This window comes from Octopus sinensis, linkage group LG1 (assembly GCF_006345805.1).
Source record: "Octopus sinensis linkage group LG1, ASM634580v1, whole genome shotgun sequence".
NCBI classification, from domain to species: Eukaryota; Metazoa; Mollusca; class Cephalopoda; order Octopoda; family Octopodidae; genus Octopus; species Octopus sinensis.
In genome coordinates, this window is record NC_042997.1 from 79,774,547 (window position 1) to 79,795,806 (window position 21,260).

Sequence of the window (21,260 nt, forward strand, 5' to 3'; positions counted from 1 at the left end):
ATGTCTATATCGTCTCTTACGTAGCTTTTGATGTGCTTTAGGAAAGGTTTAAGAAGTTGCTGAGGCAGTGAGTTTCACATGCTGGGCCTGCTATTATCGGTCTAAGTTTAAGATCATTTGGTGAAAGGATTTTGATGAGTATGTTGGTAGATGTTTTGCATGTTTCACTAATTATTTGGCTTTTGTGGACTTTAGGTATACTGTAGAACAAACTTGATTTGCACTTAAAGTTAGTGATGTAATCGTATTCCTTGTCCGTGAGTCCTCAGTATGTGTTGATTAATGTCCTGAGGTTATACATTATTTTTGGTTGATTATAATGTTGGGCCCTTTCATAATGTTTCATCTCTTAATAGGGATAGCACTAAATTTTTATAATCATTTGTGTTCATTAAAACTACCGCATTGCCCTTATCTGCCTCCTTAATTGTTATTGTTTTGTCTTCTCTTAGTTTGATGAGGTCGTTCCATTCTCTTTTGTTAAAGTTTTGGCTGTATTTTTGTTTCTTGGTGAATTCATCATCATCATCACCATCGTTTAACGTCCGTTCTCCATGCTAGCATGGGTTGGACGGTTCGACCGGGGATCTGGGAAGCCAGAAGGCTGCACCAGGCTCCAGTCTTATCTGGCAGTGTTTCTACACTGGATGCCCTTCCTAACGCCAACCACTCCGTGAGTGTAGTGGGTGCTTTTTACGTGCCACCTGCACAGGTGCCAGGCAAGACTGGCAACGGCCACGGTTGGATTGGTGCATTTTACGTGCCACCGGCACGGAAGCCAGTCGAGGCGGCATTGGCATTGGCCACGATTCAGATGGTGCTTTTTACGTGCCACCAGCACGGAAGCCAGTCGAGGCGTCGCTGGCATCGGCCACGATTCGGATAGTGCTTTTTACGTACCACCAGTCCAGGGGTCCTGGCATCTGCCGGGTGCCAGTCATAGGATTGGTTCAATTTCGATTTCACTTGCCCCAACAGGTCTTCACAAGCAAAGGGAAATTAGAAATATATATATATATATATATATGTGTGTGTGTATATATATATATATATTAATCAGCCGAAATTGCTAAGATGATCTGGTTCTTGACTGATGACTGAGGGCTTCGAATGTCCCGTCCTGTGGTTCTTGTGTCGTCTCTGTGGTGTTTCATGTTCTTGTCCATGTCTGTAATTATTTTTACTGTTTACCTATATATATATATACATATATAAGTACATACATATATATATATATATATACATATATAAGTACATATATATGTCTCTTTTGGCATTTCTGCCCACTTTTCATGCAACAATCGAAACAATTCAACTTTAGCTTTAGGTTTCTGTCAAGTTTTTCGTATAGCTCTATCTAGTATGCTCCAAAGATTTTCAGTCAGGTTCATGTCAGAAGATTGGCTCGGCCAAGGAAGCTTTTTGGTCCCATTTTCAGTCAGCCATTGTTGATTCCTTTCCACTGTGTGGCATGGAGCCCCATCTTCCATGAATAAAACCTCATTTTTTGTTATGTTATTGTGTAAATACATCAGAAGTAGTCCTTGCTGAAGTATTCCGATGTATTTTTTAAAGTTTATAGTGCCAACACATTCGATCAGCTCAGAATGACTATTGCTGATGACAGCTCCCCATACCATTACAGAGATACCACCATGTTTCACAGTTAGTTGGAGTAGTTTCAGATCAAATTCTTGACTGGGAAGCCTCCAGACCCAAACACGTCCACTGTCTGAAAATAATACAAATCTGGATTCATCTGAGAAAATCACTCTATCCCAAAATGAACTGGATTTTTCTGACATCTCTTTAGCCCATTTCTTTCGTTTCATGATATTAATTGGTTGAAGGAGAGGTTTTCTTCTAGCTGCTCATCCATAATACCCAAGCTTATGCAGATATATAACAGACATTGTTGGACTAACTTCTAGCTGTTTTGCAATGTCAGAAGCCTTCAAACGAGGTTCGTTTTCCACAATTCTCTTCAAACAGTGAAGCTTCCTTTCCGAGGGCCCAGGTCAACCAGCATGAGAATCTGTTGATTCGTTTCCTTGGCTTTTGAATTGCACTACAATTCTATTAACAGTTGCAAGAGGAATCTGAAGATTTTCGGCAACTTTTTGCTGGCCAAGACCAGCCTCAGACTACCCAACAATACGTCCTCTTTGAAAATCTGATAGTTCTGCTGAATTTTTTGGGCATGGCATGGTTACTCTTCGCAGATGTTTAATATAATGGCACCTGGAATGAAAAAGAATAATTACATTGTAAATTCTACACTGCTGAAAACATATTAAGATGCTTAGATCAGAAATTTTGAAAATTAAAGGTGTCTATTTATTTTCTGTATGTCTGTGTCTGGGGAGAGTCATTTTCTTTTTGTGCCTTATTATGTAACACACTCACCAGCAAAATTTTAGGACAATAAAAATAAGAAAAAAGTGGAAATTTTACTGGTGAGTGTGTTACATAATAAGGAACAAAAAGAAAATGACTCTCCCCAGACACAACAGAATATGCTTCAACACACGAACTCATATAAAGAATCTTGCAAACCAAATCCAAAAACGTAATGTGTATATATATGTATTATACATATATTTATATATATATATATTAATAAATAAAACATATGCATATATATAAACATATATGTACGTACCTACCTCTACATGTACATACACACACATATATGAGTACAGGACACCAAAAAGACGTCGAACACAATGAGAAACAAAAACATAGACACAAACCCAAGGAACTGGAAATTTTTTTAAACAAAAAAATAGAGTACAGGACAATTAACATATATATATATATGAAACCAGTAAAAGATATATATGGATATATACATGTATGTGTATATATATATATACTAGCAGTATCGCCCGGCGTCGCTCGGGTTTGTAAGGGAAATAATTATATAAGCATTTTTAGAGATGTAAAGTATAATAGCCATCTCAATATGGCTAACCACAAAGGGGGAGGGGTGTTACTGTAGCTTTTTACGTTCTGAGATTTAATAATAAATTTTAGAGAGTTACTTCCCTTATATATGTCAAAAATGGATTAAAAATGGGGAAAATTGATGGTAAATTTTTTTTTAAATCGTAGACTCATCGTAGACGCGTGTTAATACCCAGACGGTCTCGATATGAATCACGACTATAAGATACCCGGTTTTGGTTAAACTGCACCGCAAAATGTGGGAGTAGTTAGGAATCTAAATCGTAGGAGACAGACACACAACCTCACTTTTATATATAAAGATTTCCTCTATTTACATAATATTGAGGTCTCTTTCTTTCTTTTGTTATCTTACTGTTTTTACCAATATACATATATATATATATATAAATATATATATAGTTACAGAGTTGTACTTGCATAGCAAGTGACTTGATCTGAGATCGTGTGCTGGAACGAAAACAGTTGCAGCGTTGAAGGTGTTTATAAGCCATTTAAGAAACACACAAAAACCGTTAGATTCACTTCAACATTTAAATTTAATTTGTCAAAATATTTTCGTCGCTTTGAGACCGCGACCTGTTAGCACGATATTTTTGTCAGTGAACAGGTCGCGGTCTCAAAGCGACGAAAATATTTTGGCAAATTAAATTTAAATGTTGAAGTGAACGTAACGGTTTTTGTGTGTTTCTTAAATGGCTTACAAACACCTTCCACACTGCAATATATATATACACACATATATATATATATATATAAATATATATATAGTTACAGAGTTGTACTTGCATAGCAAGTGACTTGATCTGAGATCGTGTGCTGGAACGAAAACAGTTGCAGCGTTGAAGGTGTTTATAAGCCATTTAAGAAACACACAAAAACCGTTAGATTCACTTCAACATTTAAATTTAATTTGTCAAAATATTTTCGTCGCTTTGAGACCGCGACCTGTTAGCACGATATTTTTGTCAGTGAACAGGTCGCGGTCTCAAAGCGACGAAAATATTTTGGCAAATTAAATTTAAATGTTGAAGTGAACGTAACGGTTTTTGTGTGTTTCTTAAATGGCTTACAAACACCTTCCACACTGCAATATATATATACACACATATATATATATATGTATGTATGTGTGTATATGTGTATGCATGTATGTGTGTGTGTGTGCGTGTCTGTGCTTGTGATTGTCCTCCACCACTGCTTGACAATGAATGTTGGTTTGTTTACATCCCTGTCACCTAGTGGTTTGACAAAGGAAACAGATAGAATAAGTACAATGCTTACAAAAATAAAACTGGAGTTGATTCATTAAACTACAATTCTTCAAGGCATTGCCCCAGCATGGCCACAGACCAATGGCTGGAAAAAGCAGAAGAATAAAAGAATACATTCTCTGCTTTGGTCTTATGTTCAAGCATGAGAAAGCTTGAGTTTACATGAGAAGGCCTAACAGACCTGGTAGAAACAGCAGCCAAATCTCCCTCAAATCACACCTTACTGTCTTATGTATGTATATATATATGAGCCAATGAGGGGGACCTCTACATGGTAGCTAGACCTGGTAGAAATAGCAGCCAAATTTCCCCCAAATCACACCTTACTGTCTTATCTATGTATATATGTATGTATGAGCCTATGAGGGAGACCCCTACATGGCAGCTAGACATGGTAGAAATAGCAGCCAAATCTCCCTCAAATCACACCTTACTGTCTTATCTTTCTGCTACTTGGATATAGGTCTTATATTCGTCATAAAAAACTTTCCTGTCACACACTCACGCACACGCACACACACACACGCACCCTCACACACACACACACGCACACACACTCACACACACGCACGTTAGCTTACAATTTTATTTATATATTTGCGTGTCTATGTGTGGAAAGAGGAAGTGGGAGGCAGAGTGAAAGAATCACTCACTACAGTAAGTGAATTACTTTCATTTTATTCGTTGCCCACTGTGTGTGTGCGTTTGCGTGTGGTGTAAACCAGACTAAGAAAAGCATTTGACACACACACCAGAATGTGAGTTTTCTGTAAATTTTGCTTAATTGGAGTTTAAATTTTAAAAACTGGACCTGGCATGACGCGATGCATTGTACTGTTAAAAATGCTAGGTAAATTGTAATTGAAGAAATCCTATATTGTAGATTTGTATAACTCCCAAAGGGAGGCAGATAAAATCTGCCTTTTATAATAAGAGATATATGTGTGTGTGTGTGTATATATATATATATATATATATATATATATGTGTGTGTGTGTGTGTGTGTATATAGGCGCAGGAGTGGCTGTATGGTAAGTAGCTTGCTAACCAACCACATGGTTCCGGGTTCAGTCCCACTGCGTGGCATCTTGGGCAAGTGTCTTCTGCTCTAGCCCCGGGCTGACCAATGCCTTGTGAGTGGATTTGGTAGACGGAAACTGAAAGAAGCCTGTCATATATATATATATATATATGTATGTGTGTGTGTATGTATATATATATATATATGTAGCCAGTTCCGCATCGACCGGCCTCCGTGCTGTGGGCACGTAACAAACACCATCCGATCATGGCCGTTCGCCAGCCTCATCTGGCACCTGTGTCGGTGGCACATAAAAACACCTTCCGAAGACCCGGCAAGACTAGTCAGTCCACCTGTGCATACCTTCCTTCCTTCTTGTGACACTTGTGAAGACCGGTTGAGGCAAGTGAAAATCAAATCAAAATAGACAAAATAGATGAACATCAATGGAATTTGTATCTTGTGGTACCAGTGCCTGTGGCACACAAGAAATCCATCAGTGCCGTAGTCAGTGCTGTGGGCACATGACAAACACCATCCGATCGTGGCCGTTCGCCAGCCTCATCTAGCACCTGTGTCGGTGGCACATAAAAACACCATCCGAAGACCCGGCAAGACTAGTCAGGCCATAACCCATGGCCCCTACCTGGGACGTAGTCAGTCCACCTGTGCATACCTTCCTTCTTGTGACACTTGTGAAGACCTGCTGAGGCAAGTGAAAATCAAATCAAAACAAATCAAAATAGATGAACATCAATGGAATTTGTATCTTGTGGTACCAGTGCCGGTGACACGTGGCACATAAGAAAACCATCCGAACGTGGCCGTAGCCAGTACCGCATCGACTGGCCTCCGTGCTGTGGGCACGTAACAAGCACCATCCGATCGTGGCCGTTTGCCAGCCTCATCTGGCACCTGTGTCGGTGGCACATAAAAAACCATCCGAGCGTGGCCGTCTGCCAGCCTCGTCTGGCACCTGTGTCGGTGGCACATAAAAACACCATCCGAGCGTGGCCGTCTGCCAGCCTCGTCTGGCACCTGTGTCGGTGGCACATAAAAACACCATCCGAGCGTGGCCGTCTGCCAGCCTCGTCTGGCACCTGTGTCGGTGGCACATAAAAACACCATCCGAGCGTGGCCGTTTGTCAGCCTCGTCTGGCACCTGTGTCGGTGGCACATAAAATCACCCACTACACTCTCGGAGTGGTTGGCGTTAGGAAGGGCATCCAGCTGTAGAAACACTGCCAGATCTGACTGGACTGGTGCAGCTTTCGGGCTCCCCAGACCCCAGTTGAACCGTCCAACCCATGCTAGCATGGAAAGCGGACGTTAAATGATGATGATGATGATGATGATGATGTATGTGTGTGTATATGTATATATATATATGTGTTTGTGTTTGTCCCCCTAGCATTGCCTGACAACCGATGCTGGTGTGTTTACGTCCCTGTCACTGAGCGGTCCAGCAAAAGAGACTGATAGAATAAGTACTGGGCTTACAAAGAATAAGTTCCGGGGTTGATTTGCTCGACTAAAGGCGGTGCTCCAGCATGGCCACAGTCAAATAACTGAAACAAGTAAAGAGAAAGAGAGAGTAATATGTGTGTATATATATATGTATGTGTATATATATATATGTATGTGTATATATATATATGCATGTGTATATATATATGTATGTGTATATATATATATATGTATATGTATATATATGTATGTGTATATATATATATGTATATATATATGCATGTACATATAAATATGTGTGTGTGTATAAATAAATATATAACTATATAGATATATATATATGCATGTACATATATGTATGTATATATATGTGTGTGCGTGTATATACATGTGTGTATATATATATGTGTGTGTATGTATATCTGTATATATATGTGTGTGTATATATGTATATATATGTGTGTGTATATATGTGTATGTATATATATATATATATGTGTGTGTGTATGTATATCTATATATATATGTGTGTTTATATATATGTATATATATGTGTGTGTATATATTTATATGTAATGTACTTATATATGTATATATATATGTATGTATGTATGTACTTATATGTATATATATGCATGTATATCATCATCATCATCATCATCATCGTTTAACGTCCGTTCTCCATGCTAGCATGGGTTGGACGGTTCGACCGGGGATCTGGGAGCCAGAAGGCTGCACCAGGCTCCAGTCTTATCTGGAAATGTTTCTACAGCTGGATGCCCTTCCTAACGCCAACCACTCCGTGAGTGTAGTGGGTGCTTTTTACGTGCCACCTGCACAGGTGCCAGGCGAGGCTGGCAACGGCCACGATCGGATTGGTGTATTTTATGTGCCACCGGCACGGAAGCCAGTCGAGGCGGTGCTGGCATCGGCCACGAGTCGGATAGTGCTTTTTACGTACCACCAGACCAGAGATCCTGGCTGGTTCAATTCGATTTCGATTGCCCCAACATGTCTTCGCAAGCAAAGGGGGTTGGCATGGGTGCCTGTTGTACGGTCGGATTGGTGTATTTTACGTGCCACCGGCACGGAAGCCAGTGGAGGCGGAGCTGGCAAAGGGGAGGTGTGGCATGGGTGCCTGTCGTCGGATGAGGTTCTATATCGACTTCGCTTACCTCAACAGGTCTTTGTGTCCAAGGGAGGGAAGGCATTCATAAGTGGGCTGGGCTCACTGCCTGGTCTTCTCATGTACAGAATATTTCCAAAGGTCTCGGTCGCTGGTCATTTCCTCAGTGAGGCCTAAAGTTCGAAGGTCGTGCTTCACCACCTCGTCCCAGGTTTTCCTGGGTCTACCTCTTCCACGGGTTCCCTCAACTGCTAGGGATTGGCACTTTCTCACACACCTATCTTAATCCATTCTCGCCACATGACTATACCAGCGCAATCGTCTCTCTTGCACACCACAACTGATGCTTCTTAGGTACAACATTTCTCTCAAGGTGCTAACGCTCTGTCGAGTATGTACACTGACATTACACATCCATCGGAGCATACTGGCTTCATTCCTCACGAGCTTACGCATGTCCTCAGCAGTCAGGGCCCATGTTTCGCTGCCATGTAGCATGGCTGTTCGTACACACGCATCATACAGTCTGCCTTTTACTCTGAGCGAGAGGCCTTTAGTCACCAGCAGAGGTAAGAGCTCCCTAAACTTTGCCCAGGCTATTCTTATTCTAGCAGTTACACTTTCAGCGCACCCACCCCCACTACTGACTTGGTCACCTAGATAACGGAAGCTATCAACTACTTCTAGTATTTCCCCCTGGAAAGTGACGGAAGTTGTTTTCTGCAGATTTTCGGAGGTCAATGCTCCCGAGCATCTGCCACATACAAAAACTATCTTCCCAGTTAGCCTACCTTTGACATTGCTGCATCTCTTATGTGTCCATAGCTTATGCTGGGTACATCTTATAGAGTTTCTACCTACACCTTTTCTACAGATCGAGCAGGGCCATCTTCCTGAAGACATTTGTGGATTGTCTACCTTCCTACTTATTAGTACTTTGGTTTTAGCTAGGTTGACTCTAAGGCCCCTCGATTCTAAACCCTCCTTCCACACCTGGAACTTCTCCTCCAGTTCTGATAGTGACTCAGCAATAAGAGCAAGGTCGTCAGCGTAGAGGAGCTCCCAGGGACAACCTGTCTTGAATTCCTCCGTAATTGCCTGGAGGACTATGATAAATAGGAGGGGGCTGAGTACTGAACCCTGGTGGACCCCAACCTCTACTTTGAATTCTTCTGTGTACATGTTGCCAACCCTAACCTTACTTACGGCATCTCTGTACATGGCTTGCACAGTCCTCACCAGCCATTCATCTATCCCTAGTTTCCTCATTGACCACCAGATAAGGGATCGGGGAACCCTATCAAAAGCTTTCTCCATGTCAACGAAAGCCAGGTACAGGGGCTTATCTTTGGCTAGGTATTTCTCCTGCAGCTGTCTTACCAAGAATATAGCATCAGTGGTACTTTTCCCTGGCACGAACCCAAACTGCATCTCATCTAAACTAACTCTCTCTCTAATTAGTTGGGCTATGACCCTCTCCGTAACCTTCATTACTTGATCCAACAGCTTGATACCTCTGTAATTATTTGTATCTAGGGCATCACCTTTACCTTTGTAGCAGTTGACTAGTATGCTGCTACACCAGTCATTGGGTATGACTCCTTCGTGTATCACCTGGTTGACTATACGGGTGACTAGGTTATAGCCGACACTGCCAGATATTTTGAGCATCTCTGCAGTAATTCCTGATGGGCCTGGGGCTTTCCCTGTCTTCATGCTTCTAATTGCCTTAGCTACCACGGAACTATCAACTCGGATAGCTGGTCCCTCTGTTGGGTCAACATTCGGCAGACTCTCTTTATCCCATTAATTTTCTTTATTCAGCAACCTTTCATAGTGGCATCTCCAAACCTCTCTCTTTGCATCCTCATTTAGCGCAAGTGAACCATCATCCATGCGAACACACTTCTCTCCTACCACATCACGATTCTCTTTCACACACTGTCTTGCAACACGAAATACCTCAAGTCTTTCATCCTCACGGCTCAGAACATTGGCAAATTTTTTCTTATCCGCTTCCCCTCTGGCTAAATATACCTGTCTCCTAGCTTCCCTTCTGGCTGTCTGATACAATTCCCTGCTACCTCCGTTCTTCCAGTCCTTCCAAGCCTGTCTCTTTTGTCTAATAGCCCTGTCAACCATAGTGTTCCACCACCATGTTACTCTGGGTCGAGATGGTACTTTGCTCCATCCACAGATCTGGTCAGTGGCTGTCAGCAGATTGTCCCGTAGAAATCTCCAGTTGCCTTCCACATTAAGTGAAGCTATATCCCCTTCTATTTCGTCAAAGGCTTCGAGTAGTATCTCTCTAAATCTCTGTCCATTTGCAGGATCTTTAAGCTTCCAGATCCTTCTCCTCCAAGCAGGTCTTCTTCTGGGCAACCATTTAGCTCTGATCCTGAAGTCGCTAACTACTAATCTATGTTGAGGAGTACATTCTTCGCCTGGAAAGGTTTTGGCATTTATAAGCAGCCATCTTTCCCTTTTTCTGGCAAGGATGTAGTCAATCTGGCTAGTGTGTCTGCCAGAACGGTAGGTGACTAGGTGAGAGGTGGGTTTCCTGAAGTTGGTATTGCAGACCATAAGATCATTTGCATCGCAGAACTCCAGCAGCCTGGTTCCCTCCTCATTACGAGAGCCAAAACCATAGCCTCCATGAACGCCATGAAAGCCCCCGACATGCCGTCCAACATGTCCATTGAAATCACCTGCCACGAAGAGAAGGTCACTGTCATTTGTCAACAAGGTAGTCCGCAATAGGGTGTCATAGAATTGGTCTTTTTGTCCTTCCGGTAGCCCTGGTTGAGGGGCATATGCCGAGATGATGGTAGCAGACCTATGGTGAAGCACTAATCTAATCTTAAGTACTCTATCACTTACTCTGACTACCTCAATTACCTTATCTACCCATTTCTCCGCGAGAAGTATACCCACGCCCCTGACCCCGTCAGTGTTCCCTGCCCAGAAAATCTTGTACCTGTGTTCCTTGCCTGTGAGGAGCCTAGCGGAGCCTCCTCTCCACCTTATTTCCTGGATGCAGCATAAATCCACACGCCTCCGTTCAAGCAGCTCAACAATCTCTCCAGACCTACCTTTCAATGTGCCAACATTGAGGGTGTGGGAGGTGTGGGCCTCTGAGACCCTGGGATGAGGGACAGCCGTGTCATGTACCTGAAAAGAAAGCTTGCATTTGCCAGATTTCATACTGAGACTCTAGACTACAACCTGCATACATTTCACAGTTTTTGCGCTATATGATCACAATAAACCCTACATAGGGGTGCGGTTGGGGGTATGCGCGGGGGGTGAGTCAAGAAAGGTAGAAACTTCCAGTTCTGGTGGAGGGGTGGGAGGGCGGGGTCACCTCGAAGGAACAACAGGTTCAAGTTAATTCGTAGGGGAATTTCTGCAACAGAAATTACTGAACATCTAGAAACTTCGGGAATCGAGTAAAACATAATATAAATAAGAGAGAGAGAAAATATTTTGTAGGGAATTTTGGGGGAAAGGAATAACAACGAAGGAACAACAGGTTTTAAGTTAATTCGTAGGGAATTTTCTGCAACAGAAATTACTGAACATCTAGAAACTTCGGGAATCGAGTAAAACATAATATAAATAAGAGAGAGAGAGAATATTTTGTAGGGAATTTTGGGGGAAAGGAATAACAACAAAGGAACAACAGGTTTAAGTTAATTCGTAGGGGATTTTCTGCAACAGAAATTACTGGACATCTAGAAACTTCGGGGATCGAGTAAAGCATAATATAAATAAGAGAGAGAGAAAATATTTTGTAGGGAATTTTGGGGGAAAGGAATAACAACGATGGAACAACAGGTTTTAAGTTAATTCGTAGGGAATTTTCTGCAACAGAAATTACTGAACATCTAGAAACTTCGGGGATCGAGTAAAACATAATATAAATAAGAGAGAGAGAGAATATTTTGTAGTGAATTCTGGGAATGGAATAATAACGGGATGACACTGAAATTAAAGGAGGAATTGAAAATGCATGATCTGAAGACAGACAGGAAGCCATGTATACAAGATGGCGAAATAAATAATAGAGAAACGGGATTTAGGGTTACGAATCAACGCTTAAAAATATGAATATGAATGACAGGTTGAAAGTTAAGTTCGCTTAGCTGGTCATTTTTTGGAATCAGTGTTTTGTCAGCAAGATGTAGATCGAGAAGAGGGACAAGATAAATCGAACACTGCTTTATAAAGAGTTAGGGGTTGGGGGGGGTTATCAGGTGGCAGCATGAGGAAAGAGAGAGGGGGGAGAGAAAGAGAGAGAGAGAGCTAAGGAACAACAGGTTTAATTCGTAGGGAATTTTCTGCAACAGAAATTACTGAACATCTAGAAACTTCGGGGTTCGAGTAAAACATAATATAAATAAGAGAGAGAGAAAATATTTTGTAGGGAATTTTGGGGGAAAGGAATAACAACGAAGGAACAACAGGTTTTAAGTTAATTCGTAGGGAGTATTTATATATGTATATGTGTGTATATATATATGTATATATATGTGTTTATTTATATATGTATATATGTGTATATATATATATATATATATATGTATTTAATTATGTATATGTGTGTATATATATATATATATGTATTTAATTATGTATATGTGTGTATATATATATGTATAAAGATATATGTATCTAAATATATATGTATCATCATCATCATCATCATCATCATTTAACGTCCGCTTTCCATGCTAGCATGGGTTGGACGGTTCAACTGTAGTCTGGGGAGCCCGAAGGCTGCACCAGGCCAGTCAGATCTGGCAGTGTTTCTACAGCTGGATGCCCTTCCTAACGCCAACCACTCCGAGACGAGGCTGGCGAACGGCCACACTCGGATGGTGTTTTTATTGTGCCACCGACACAGGTGCCAGACGAAGCTGGCGAACGGCCACGCTCGGATGGTGTTTTTATGTGCTACCGACACAGGTGCCAGACAAGGCTAGCAGACGACCACGCTCGGATGGTGTTTTTATGTGCCACCGACACAGGTGCCAGACGTGGCTGGCGAACGGCCATGCTCGGATGGTGTTTTTATGTGCCACCGACACAGGTGCCAGACAAGGCTAGCAGACGACCACGCTCGGATGGTGTTTTTTTTATGTGCCACCGACACAGGAGCCAGATTAGGCTGGCGATCGGCCACGATTGGATGGTGATTGTTACGTGCCCACAGCATGGAGGCCAGTCGGTGCGGTACTGGCTACGGCCACGTTCGGATGATTTTCTTGTGTGCCACCGGCACTGGTACCACAAAGATACAAATTCCATTGATGTTCATCTATTTGATTTTGTTTGATTTTTGATTTGATTTGATTTGATTTTCACTTGCCTCAACAGGTCTTCACAAGTGTCACAAGAAGGAAGGTATGCACAGGTGGACTGACTACGTCCCAGGTAGGGGCCACGGGTTATTGCCTGACTAGTCTTGCCGAGTCTTCTCACGCACAGCATACTTCCATAGGTCTCGGTCTCTAGTCATTTCCTTGGTGAGACCTAAAGTTCGTAGGTCGTGCTTCACCACTTCGTCCCAGGTTTTCCTGGGTCTACCTCTTCCACAGGTTCCCTCAACTGCTAGGGTGTAGCACTTTTGCACACAACTATCTTCAGCCATTCTCGTCATATGACCATACCAGCGCAGCCGTCTCTCTTGCACACCACAACTGACGCTTCTTAGGTTCAACTTTTCTCTCAAGGTACTTACACTCTGACGATTATGAACACTGACATTACACATCCATCGGAGCATACTGGCTTCATTTCTTGCGAGCTTACGCATATCCTCAGCAGTCACGGCCCATGTTTCACTACCATGTAGCATGGCTGTACGTACACATGCATCATAAAGTCTGCCTTTTACTCTGAGCGAGAGGCCTTTTGTCACCAGCAGGGGTAAGAGCTCTCTAAACTTGGCCCAGGCTATTCTTACTCTAGCAGTTACACTTTCAGCACACCCACCCCCGCTACTGACTTGGTCTCCTAGGTAGCGGAAGCTATCAACTACTTCTAGTTTGTCTCCCTGGAACGTGGTAGAAGTTGGTCTCTGCACATTTCCAGTGTTTATTTCTCCTGAGCATCTGCCACATACGAAAACTATCTTCCCAGTTAGCCTACCTTTGACATTGCTGCACCTCTTATGTGTCCATAGCTTACACTTGGTGCACCTTATAGAGTTTCTACCTACACCTTTTTTACAGATCGAGCAGAGCCATCTACCTGAAGTCGTTTGTGGTTGGTCCACCTTCCTACTTATTAGGACTTTGGTTTTGGCTAGGTTGATTCTAAGGCCCTTCGATTCTAATCCTTGTTTCCACACCTGAAACTTCTCCTCCAGTTCTGATAGTGACTCAGCAATTAGAGCAAGGTCATCAGCATAGAGGAGCTCCCAGGGGCATCCTGTCTTGAATTCTTCCGTTATTGCCTGGAGGACTATGATAAATAGGAGGGGGCTGAGGACTGAACCTTGGTGGACCCCAGACTCTACCCGGAATTCTTCACTGTACTCGTTGCCAACCCTCACCTTACTAGCAGCATGGCTCGCACAGCTCTCACTAACCATTCATCTATCCCTAGTTTCCTCATTGACCACCAGATAAGGGATCGGGGGACCCTGTCAAAGGCTTTCTCCAAGTCAACAAAAGCCAGGTACAAGGGCTTCTCTGTGAATGTGAGCGTTTATAGATCACATCTAATGACTTCACTTGACTCTCTTCTAGACTCCATTTGTCCTTTACTGTATTCTTTCCCACTCTACAACATGTGTTTCCATTACATTTTCAAATCATTGTTAATTGTCTTCTCCTCACTCATTCTGTCATGTCTCTAACACAATCATGTCAGTTCATTCATACTCAATGTTTTTGAGACACATAATAAATGTCTAGTCTTTATCTTAAAAGCTTACTTTTCTATGCCCCAAACCTACATATTTTCTGAAACACCAGAAGGCTAATGTTTTTCAGGTAAATATTTTGCTTACCTTAATTTTTTTAATTCTGTTAATTCAATCACTGAGAGATCCTCTATTTGGTTATTCAACCTGCAATAATGTATAAAAAGATGAGGCCAGAATGCCTTTGGTCATAAGCCTGTTTGATTAGACCTAAACAGTAACAACAAGAGTTATACTAATTTTATTGACTCTAAGAACAGGTGTTGGCAACATTTCAGTCTTGGACATTTTTTAAAGAATTTTCAAATTCAATGTATTTGTGGGCCATTAAGTAGCTGGTGGCTTTTAAATAGTATTTTGTGTGAAAATTTGGCTTCATTTTTGATTTTATAAATATTGCCAGTACTGGAAGTGAAAGGATATATGCAAAGATATTTTTATATGTAAAATATGATACATGGACTATGGACAATGTAAAAAAAAATTCAAAACTGGTCCATTACAAAAAGAAGTTGCTGATTCAAGCTCTAGAGGAAAGAAGGAAAAAACTAAAGGAAATTTAGAGCAGAAACAAAACTCAGAACTGTTGTACAACAAAAGAGTTACTATTATAAAGGCTTTCTAGATTTTTAGTCAATTCAGTTACAAAATACAGCATCATCATTTTTTAATGTCTATTCTGGCATGGGTTGGACTATTTGGCAGGATCCATTGAACCAGAGAACTGTTGATTCCAATGTCTGCTTTGGCATTGTTTTCATAATTGGATGTCCTTCCTAACACCAAACACTTTACAGAGTGTACTTATAAGCCATGTTGATAATAGGTATTCTATTATTATGTGAGCCAAAAATTCATTTAGATATTTTTTGTCTTCAACTTCTTGCAGTCAATGGATGCTTCTAGTTGCCCTGTTTGCTACATTTGGTGTGATGATGGTACTAACACTTAAGAGGAGAGAGACACCTATAAATTACATTCTTCTGTTTGTTTTCGTGAGTATTCTTGTTGCTTACCAAGTGTAAATCTTAAAAGTCAAAATATTTTGACTTGATCAAAAAGTTATTTTTTATAAAAGCTTCTTTTTATTATAAGTATTGAGTGAGAGAGCAGTGCATGCTATCTAAGTGACACTGGGGTAAAATGTACAAAGCCCAGTATACCCATCATGACTACTCTTCTGATAAGGGTACACCAGGTACATGCATCGCAACCATATGTGCATGGCATGGTGATATCATATCAAGATAAACAGCGTATGACCTTATAGGTTGGGGCCCAGTTAGAATTTTCTTCAGGTTGAATAGCCTGTCCCACTCAAATGGTCCTTGAATAAGGGTTGTTTAGGGATATTGAATGAAACACCCATGTTTCCAGAGGTGAATTATTGAAACTCCAAAGAATTCCTATCAACACATGACTATGATGCTCCCCAACTACTTCTGCTTGTGATCAGAGATGCACATATCGTCAGCCACTCAGGGACGTGCTCAACTGGTTATGGTCAAACAACTGACAAGTAAATAGGTGGTGCTGAGCAGAATATTTGCTGTAGCCCATCTTTTATGCCAAGATAAAATGTACATGATAACACTTCCAATCAGTTAAGATCAGAAGCCATGGGAGTCAGTGCCTGGTACGGCATCAGATTATTTTAATGCTGTCATAGTGAGTTACACCTGATATGGTTGTGTCCCAACTTAGTTTTCATCCATTTCTCCTCTGAACAAAGTCTGTTATAAGGAAGTCTCTATGTAAATGTTGTATCTGCCAGAAAGAGCAATCAAGTCTCTGTGAAATGACACCATACCATCTAAAAAAATGAAAGAGTACATTGTGTAATGTTGTTAGACAGCTATCTGAAGAAAAAGACAAGATGGTTACACCTTGAATGTATTTGATCACACATTTGCTTAATCAGGGTTAACCAGTTAATTACAGATTTCTTTAAAATAACTTGGTCACAGCCATCTGAGGGAAGAGAATATTCCTTTACTAAAATTTGGAAGACTGAGATCATAGTCAGCTCATGTTACTTAGAAACAGCAGTAAGAATAAAAAATAGAGACAATAAGATTTAACATCTTGAATATATTGATTCAAAATGCATATATTTCATAGTTGAGCAGTTGCAGTTTAAAATTCTTTGCTCAAAGTTCATGGCTTCAAGTAAATGAACAAGATATTTCAGTTGAATCTGTCAACTTAACCGAAGAGTGTTTCTTTCTATCATCAGTATTTAGTACTAGGATAAAACCACTGCTATGGTTACACATTTTCCAATAAATGTATATAATGTAACTACACCTTTCTGTTTCGGGAATGGTTACAACTCTAGTAAGACTTCCCTACTACTTGAAATTATACAATGGTTAATGATGATTATAGTTATATTGTTGAGATATGCAATATAGATTTGATGTGTAGACTTGGGTGAGACCAACTAAGAATTGGCTGCATTAAATGTTGTTCAAAACAGAAAAGTTATATGCCGGTTTTTTAAATTTTGGAATTTATTACCTTTTTAAATTTTGGAATCTATTTTTTCTAGAATTCTATTTTTGAATCATTTTGGAATCTAATTTGTTTTTCTTTTTTTCTGGTTAATTTTAGTTAATTTTTGTTTATTTTCTATCATTAAACTGGAATGTCAAGTTAAGAAAAACGAGCATTTTTGACACCTCCTTTTCGCTTTTAATCAAGGTTCTAAGGTCACAAAAGTGGCTCACAACATTTGTGCTGTGTGTGGAGAGGGTGCCATAGCTGAAAAAACCACTCATGATTGGTATGCCAAGTTCAAAAATGGAAATTTTGACCTCAAAGACACACCTCGTTCTGGCCGTCCAGTTGAAGTCAATGGAGCAATTCAACCAACTTTTGCATGAAAATTCTTGTCAAACGACCAAGGAACTGGCAGAGAAAATGGAATGCTCCCACATTTCTATAGAGAAGCATCTTCACTCGATGGGGAAGGTTCAGAAGTATGAAGCATGGGTTCTGCATGCTTTAAGTGACAACAACAAAAATTAACGAGCCACAATCTTCGCTGGTTTGTGTGCTCATCACCCCTCGTCTCATGGACACAAGCAACAATTTCTTTACCAAATCGTTACTGGCAACGAAAAATGGTGCCTGTACATCAATATGAAGCAGCATAAGGAATGGCTTAGCCCCGGTAAACAAGCGATACTGTGCGTGAAACAAGATCATCCACGTAAAACGATGTTGTGCGTATGGTGGGACTGGGAAGGGATTATCCATCACAAATTGCTTGAACGGAACCAAACAGTCAACACAGAACTCTATGTTCAACAGATGGAACAGCTCAAGACAGCTATTCAAGAGAAAAGACCTAATCATCAGCATGGAGTTCTCCTGCACAACAACGCCTGCCCTAATATTGCTAATATAACATTATTATTAAAAAGGTACCGTCATTTTGGTAAACTATTGACACATTAGAATACTTAAAAAATGAGAGCCAGAAGTACCAATATAGTTTTATGCAAAGTAGAATAGTATAAGGCAAATTCATCATATAAAAAATAGGCATTGGGTCAAGACTAAAAATGTGAAGACTTGGTAATAACTTAGGCAATAACTCAAGCAAATTTTACTGTGAATTTGTTGTTATAACTGTAATATATAACTAATTTTTGTATTATTCTATTTATTGTACTAATTATGTACTACTATTACTTTTTATAACCTATTTTCAAATTTCTAATTATTAATTAATAATTAAAAAGTGAATTTTTTTAAAGTGCAAAAACTATTTTGAGTTATTCTTAAATTATTAATAGAAGTAACAAGTAATAACAAATAGAAGTAATAACTTGTAATAAAATTTTTAGTTTTAATAAAAGCTAATATTTTCTAAATCTAAATACTTTATTTGAAATTTTATTCTTAGCTGCAATATTTTAAGTAAAAATGTTCTTGTTCTGTACTTTACTAGATGTAATAACTTGTCCTGTACTTTTCCAGATTTATAATCTTAAGTGTATTATTTCTCTTGCTCGCATTTTTCCATATAATTTGAAAATGTATAATAGTTTTGACAGAAATTTGTTTCACTTACACAGTACAACTTAACATTACAGCTAAGTATTAGTCCTATGAATCTTTGAAGTTCAAGAATAGATCAACATTTTGATTGATATTTGGGGTATAGTGAAACTTTAGAAATTATTCTATTTTTATTACTGTTCAATTTTATACTTGCAATAATTTTTTTTTTTTCTTTGTAGACTGCCCTAGAAGCTTACACAGTTGGAGTGATTGGTAATATTTTATTTCTACTACTTAATATTATCAATTACTTGTATCAGTTATTTCTAAAATAACATATATTTTCTTTATTACTGTTGTTTTCACTTCAATTGGCTTGTATCTATATTAAAATTTATTGCTATGTTTAATTTTGCTTTTCAACAGTAACATTCTATCACGTATCATTGGTGTTAGAAGCATTTGCACTGACCTGTGCTGTCACTTTTGGTCTGAGTATTTACACATTGCAAAGCAAAAGGGATTTCAGCAAGTTAGGAGCTGGGTAAGTATCATATATAAGTTAAGCTATTGTTATATAATTTGAACAATATTAAATATAAACTCACTAGTTGCTTTTAACATGTAAATTCATGCAACTTCCACGTAAATTTTATGAAAATTCTTTTCAACTCATAAAAATAATGTAACTATGATTTTGTCAATAAGACTGGCTAACTGACAAAGTACATTAACTGCCTCATTACATTTAGTTATGTCACTCTAATCTTTATTTCCAATCTTGTAAGAACCATCAATGCTTTTACCCCAACATAATTTTAAGGAACTTAGAAACTTAGTAAAACTTGTTACGGATTTTGATTCTTGGTTAAAATATCTTGTTGATTATGGAGAGAATGAAGTATTCATTTACTAAATCCTTTTGTCTTTGATCCATTGCATCAATGAGAAAACTTTTTTCCCCCAACTAAATTTAAAAAGTCTTTGCTGTAATTATCTCCCTTGTATTTCATAGTATTTCTTCTCACTTCATAAATTGTAAATTTTATTCCTACAAGCGCTAAATCAATTTTCCTACTTTTCAGTCTTTTTTCAGTGTTGTGGATTCTTATTTTAGCTGGACTTTTACAAGTAAGTACCCTTTATGTTTATACTATTAATATTCATTGACTCTTACTCCTCTTTTCATTACCATCACCTGTTTAATATACACTGAATAACTTTACATATTTTCCAAATCGGTCATTTAAATTATTCCTATTAATGATTGATTTTTTTTAAGCTAGTTATAACGTTCTCCTTTTCTTTTACTGGTTTCTCCAGCATATTCTCTTTTAATCCAAAACAGCTGATGCACCTGCTCAAATGCAAACCTTTTACTTTTTATGCTTCCTATATCTAAATATATTAGACATTTTGTTCCTTTTCTGGCTTTATGGTAGTGATCTCTGCAACCTTTTCCAATCTATCTCTTTGCATTTATGTTTATGTTAGCAATAGTATTCTCCACCGCATGACTTATTGGCTAGACCTTGCACTAGCCACAGTTTTAGTCTGGTCTGTAGTCTTCAACTGGTTGGCTCATAAAATATACCAGTTTTCCACTATGTTATAAATAATGATATTGTCCCCCACCTTTTGCCATAAATGTCATCTTGTATTTATACATTTAAATGCATTAACACTCACACACACATATTTTTTTTGTCACTACTTTCACTGATTTCCATGACTCTGTCACCATCCAATTCCATTATTATGAATTTGAATTGGGAGCTTGAGTCATAGTGAATCTTTCATTGGCTGATTACACAACCATGGACACACCCCTATGAATGTGTTGCAGTTACTTGATAGAGCTTGGTGTTCCTGACCATTGACCTAGGATTCCTCCACTCAGCATTAATTTAAGAAGCATCATTGGCTCAGTTGAGCTCTTCTGCTACCTCTTCACAATCTGCCATGCTGCAGTCCCATGACTTTGCCATATCCCTGACAGAGTAGCTGAACAGATGCTATGCCTTGCTAAAGGGCAGCCCATAACTATGCAGTCTACAGTCATCATTCCTGAGGTATTTTCAAATACCTGATCTTTCCTCCTGTAAGATTCAATTCTACCTTCACTTTAAATATATGTCATAATGTGACTTGATATCAGTTGTTTGCTTCTTTATCCTTTTATTCTATTTTACACTTACCTGCTCAATTGAAACACTGCCTGTAGCCAATCGTTGTTCAGCAGCTATAACATCCCTCTGCTTTTTAGTTGCAGTGTAAATTGGAGTTTAATGTGACCTCGTGTGTACCGTTGGCGATTTTTTTTTTCCTCTGTCTTCCCTTCTCTGGATCTTTCCTTCTCCTATGTTTCCGACAAAGAGCTCCGCTCAAAACGTTAAACCCTCCTTCTTTCCTTCTTTCCTGAGCATCCAATAATACTATATTTGTTCCACGTCCTCGCGTTGT

The 21,260-nt window shown here is 39.5% G+C and overlaps 1 protein-coding gene across 2 annotated transcripts in view; it reads left to right on the forward strand.

The window, feature by feature from the left end:
• Nucleotides 1-21,260, forward strand: part of LOC115212375 (protein lifeguard 4) — a 46,927-nt gene that overhangs the window by 18,573 nt on the left and 7,094 nt on the right. For both annotated transcript variants that reach the window (XM_036502273.1, XM_029781258.2), the window contains exons 4-7: nt 15,676-15,781; nt 19,037-19,070; nt 19,224-19,341; nt 19,883-19,928. In XM_036502273.1, coding sequence (XP_036358166.1) covers nt 15,676-15,781; nt 19,037-19,070; nt 19,224-19,341; nt 19,883-19,928 — 304 coding nt within the window. The remainder of the gene's footprint in view (nt 1-15,675; nt 15,782-19,036; nt 19,071-19,223; nt 19,342-19,882; nt 19,929-21,260) is intronic.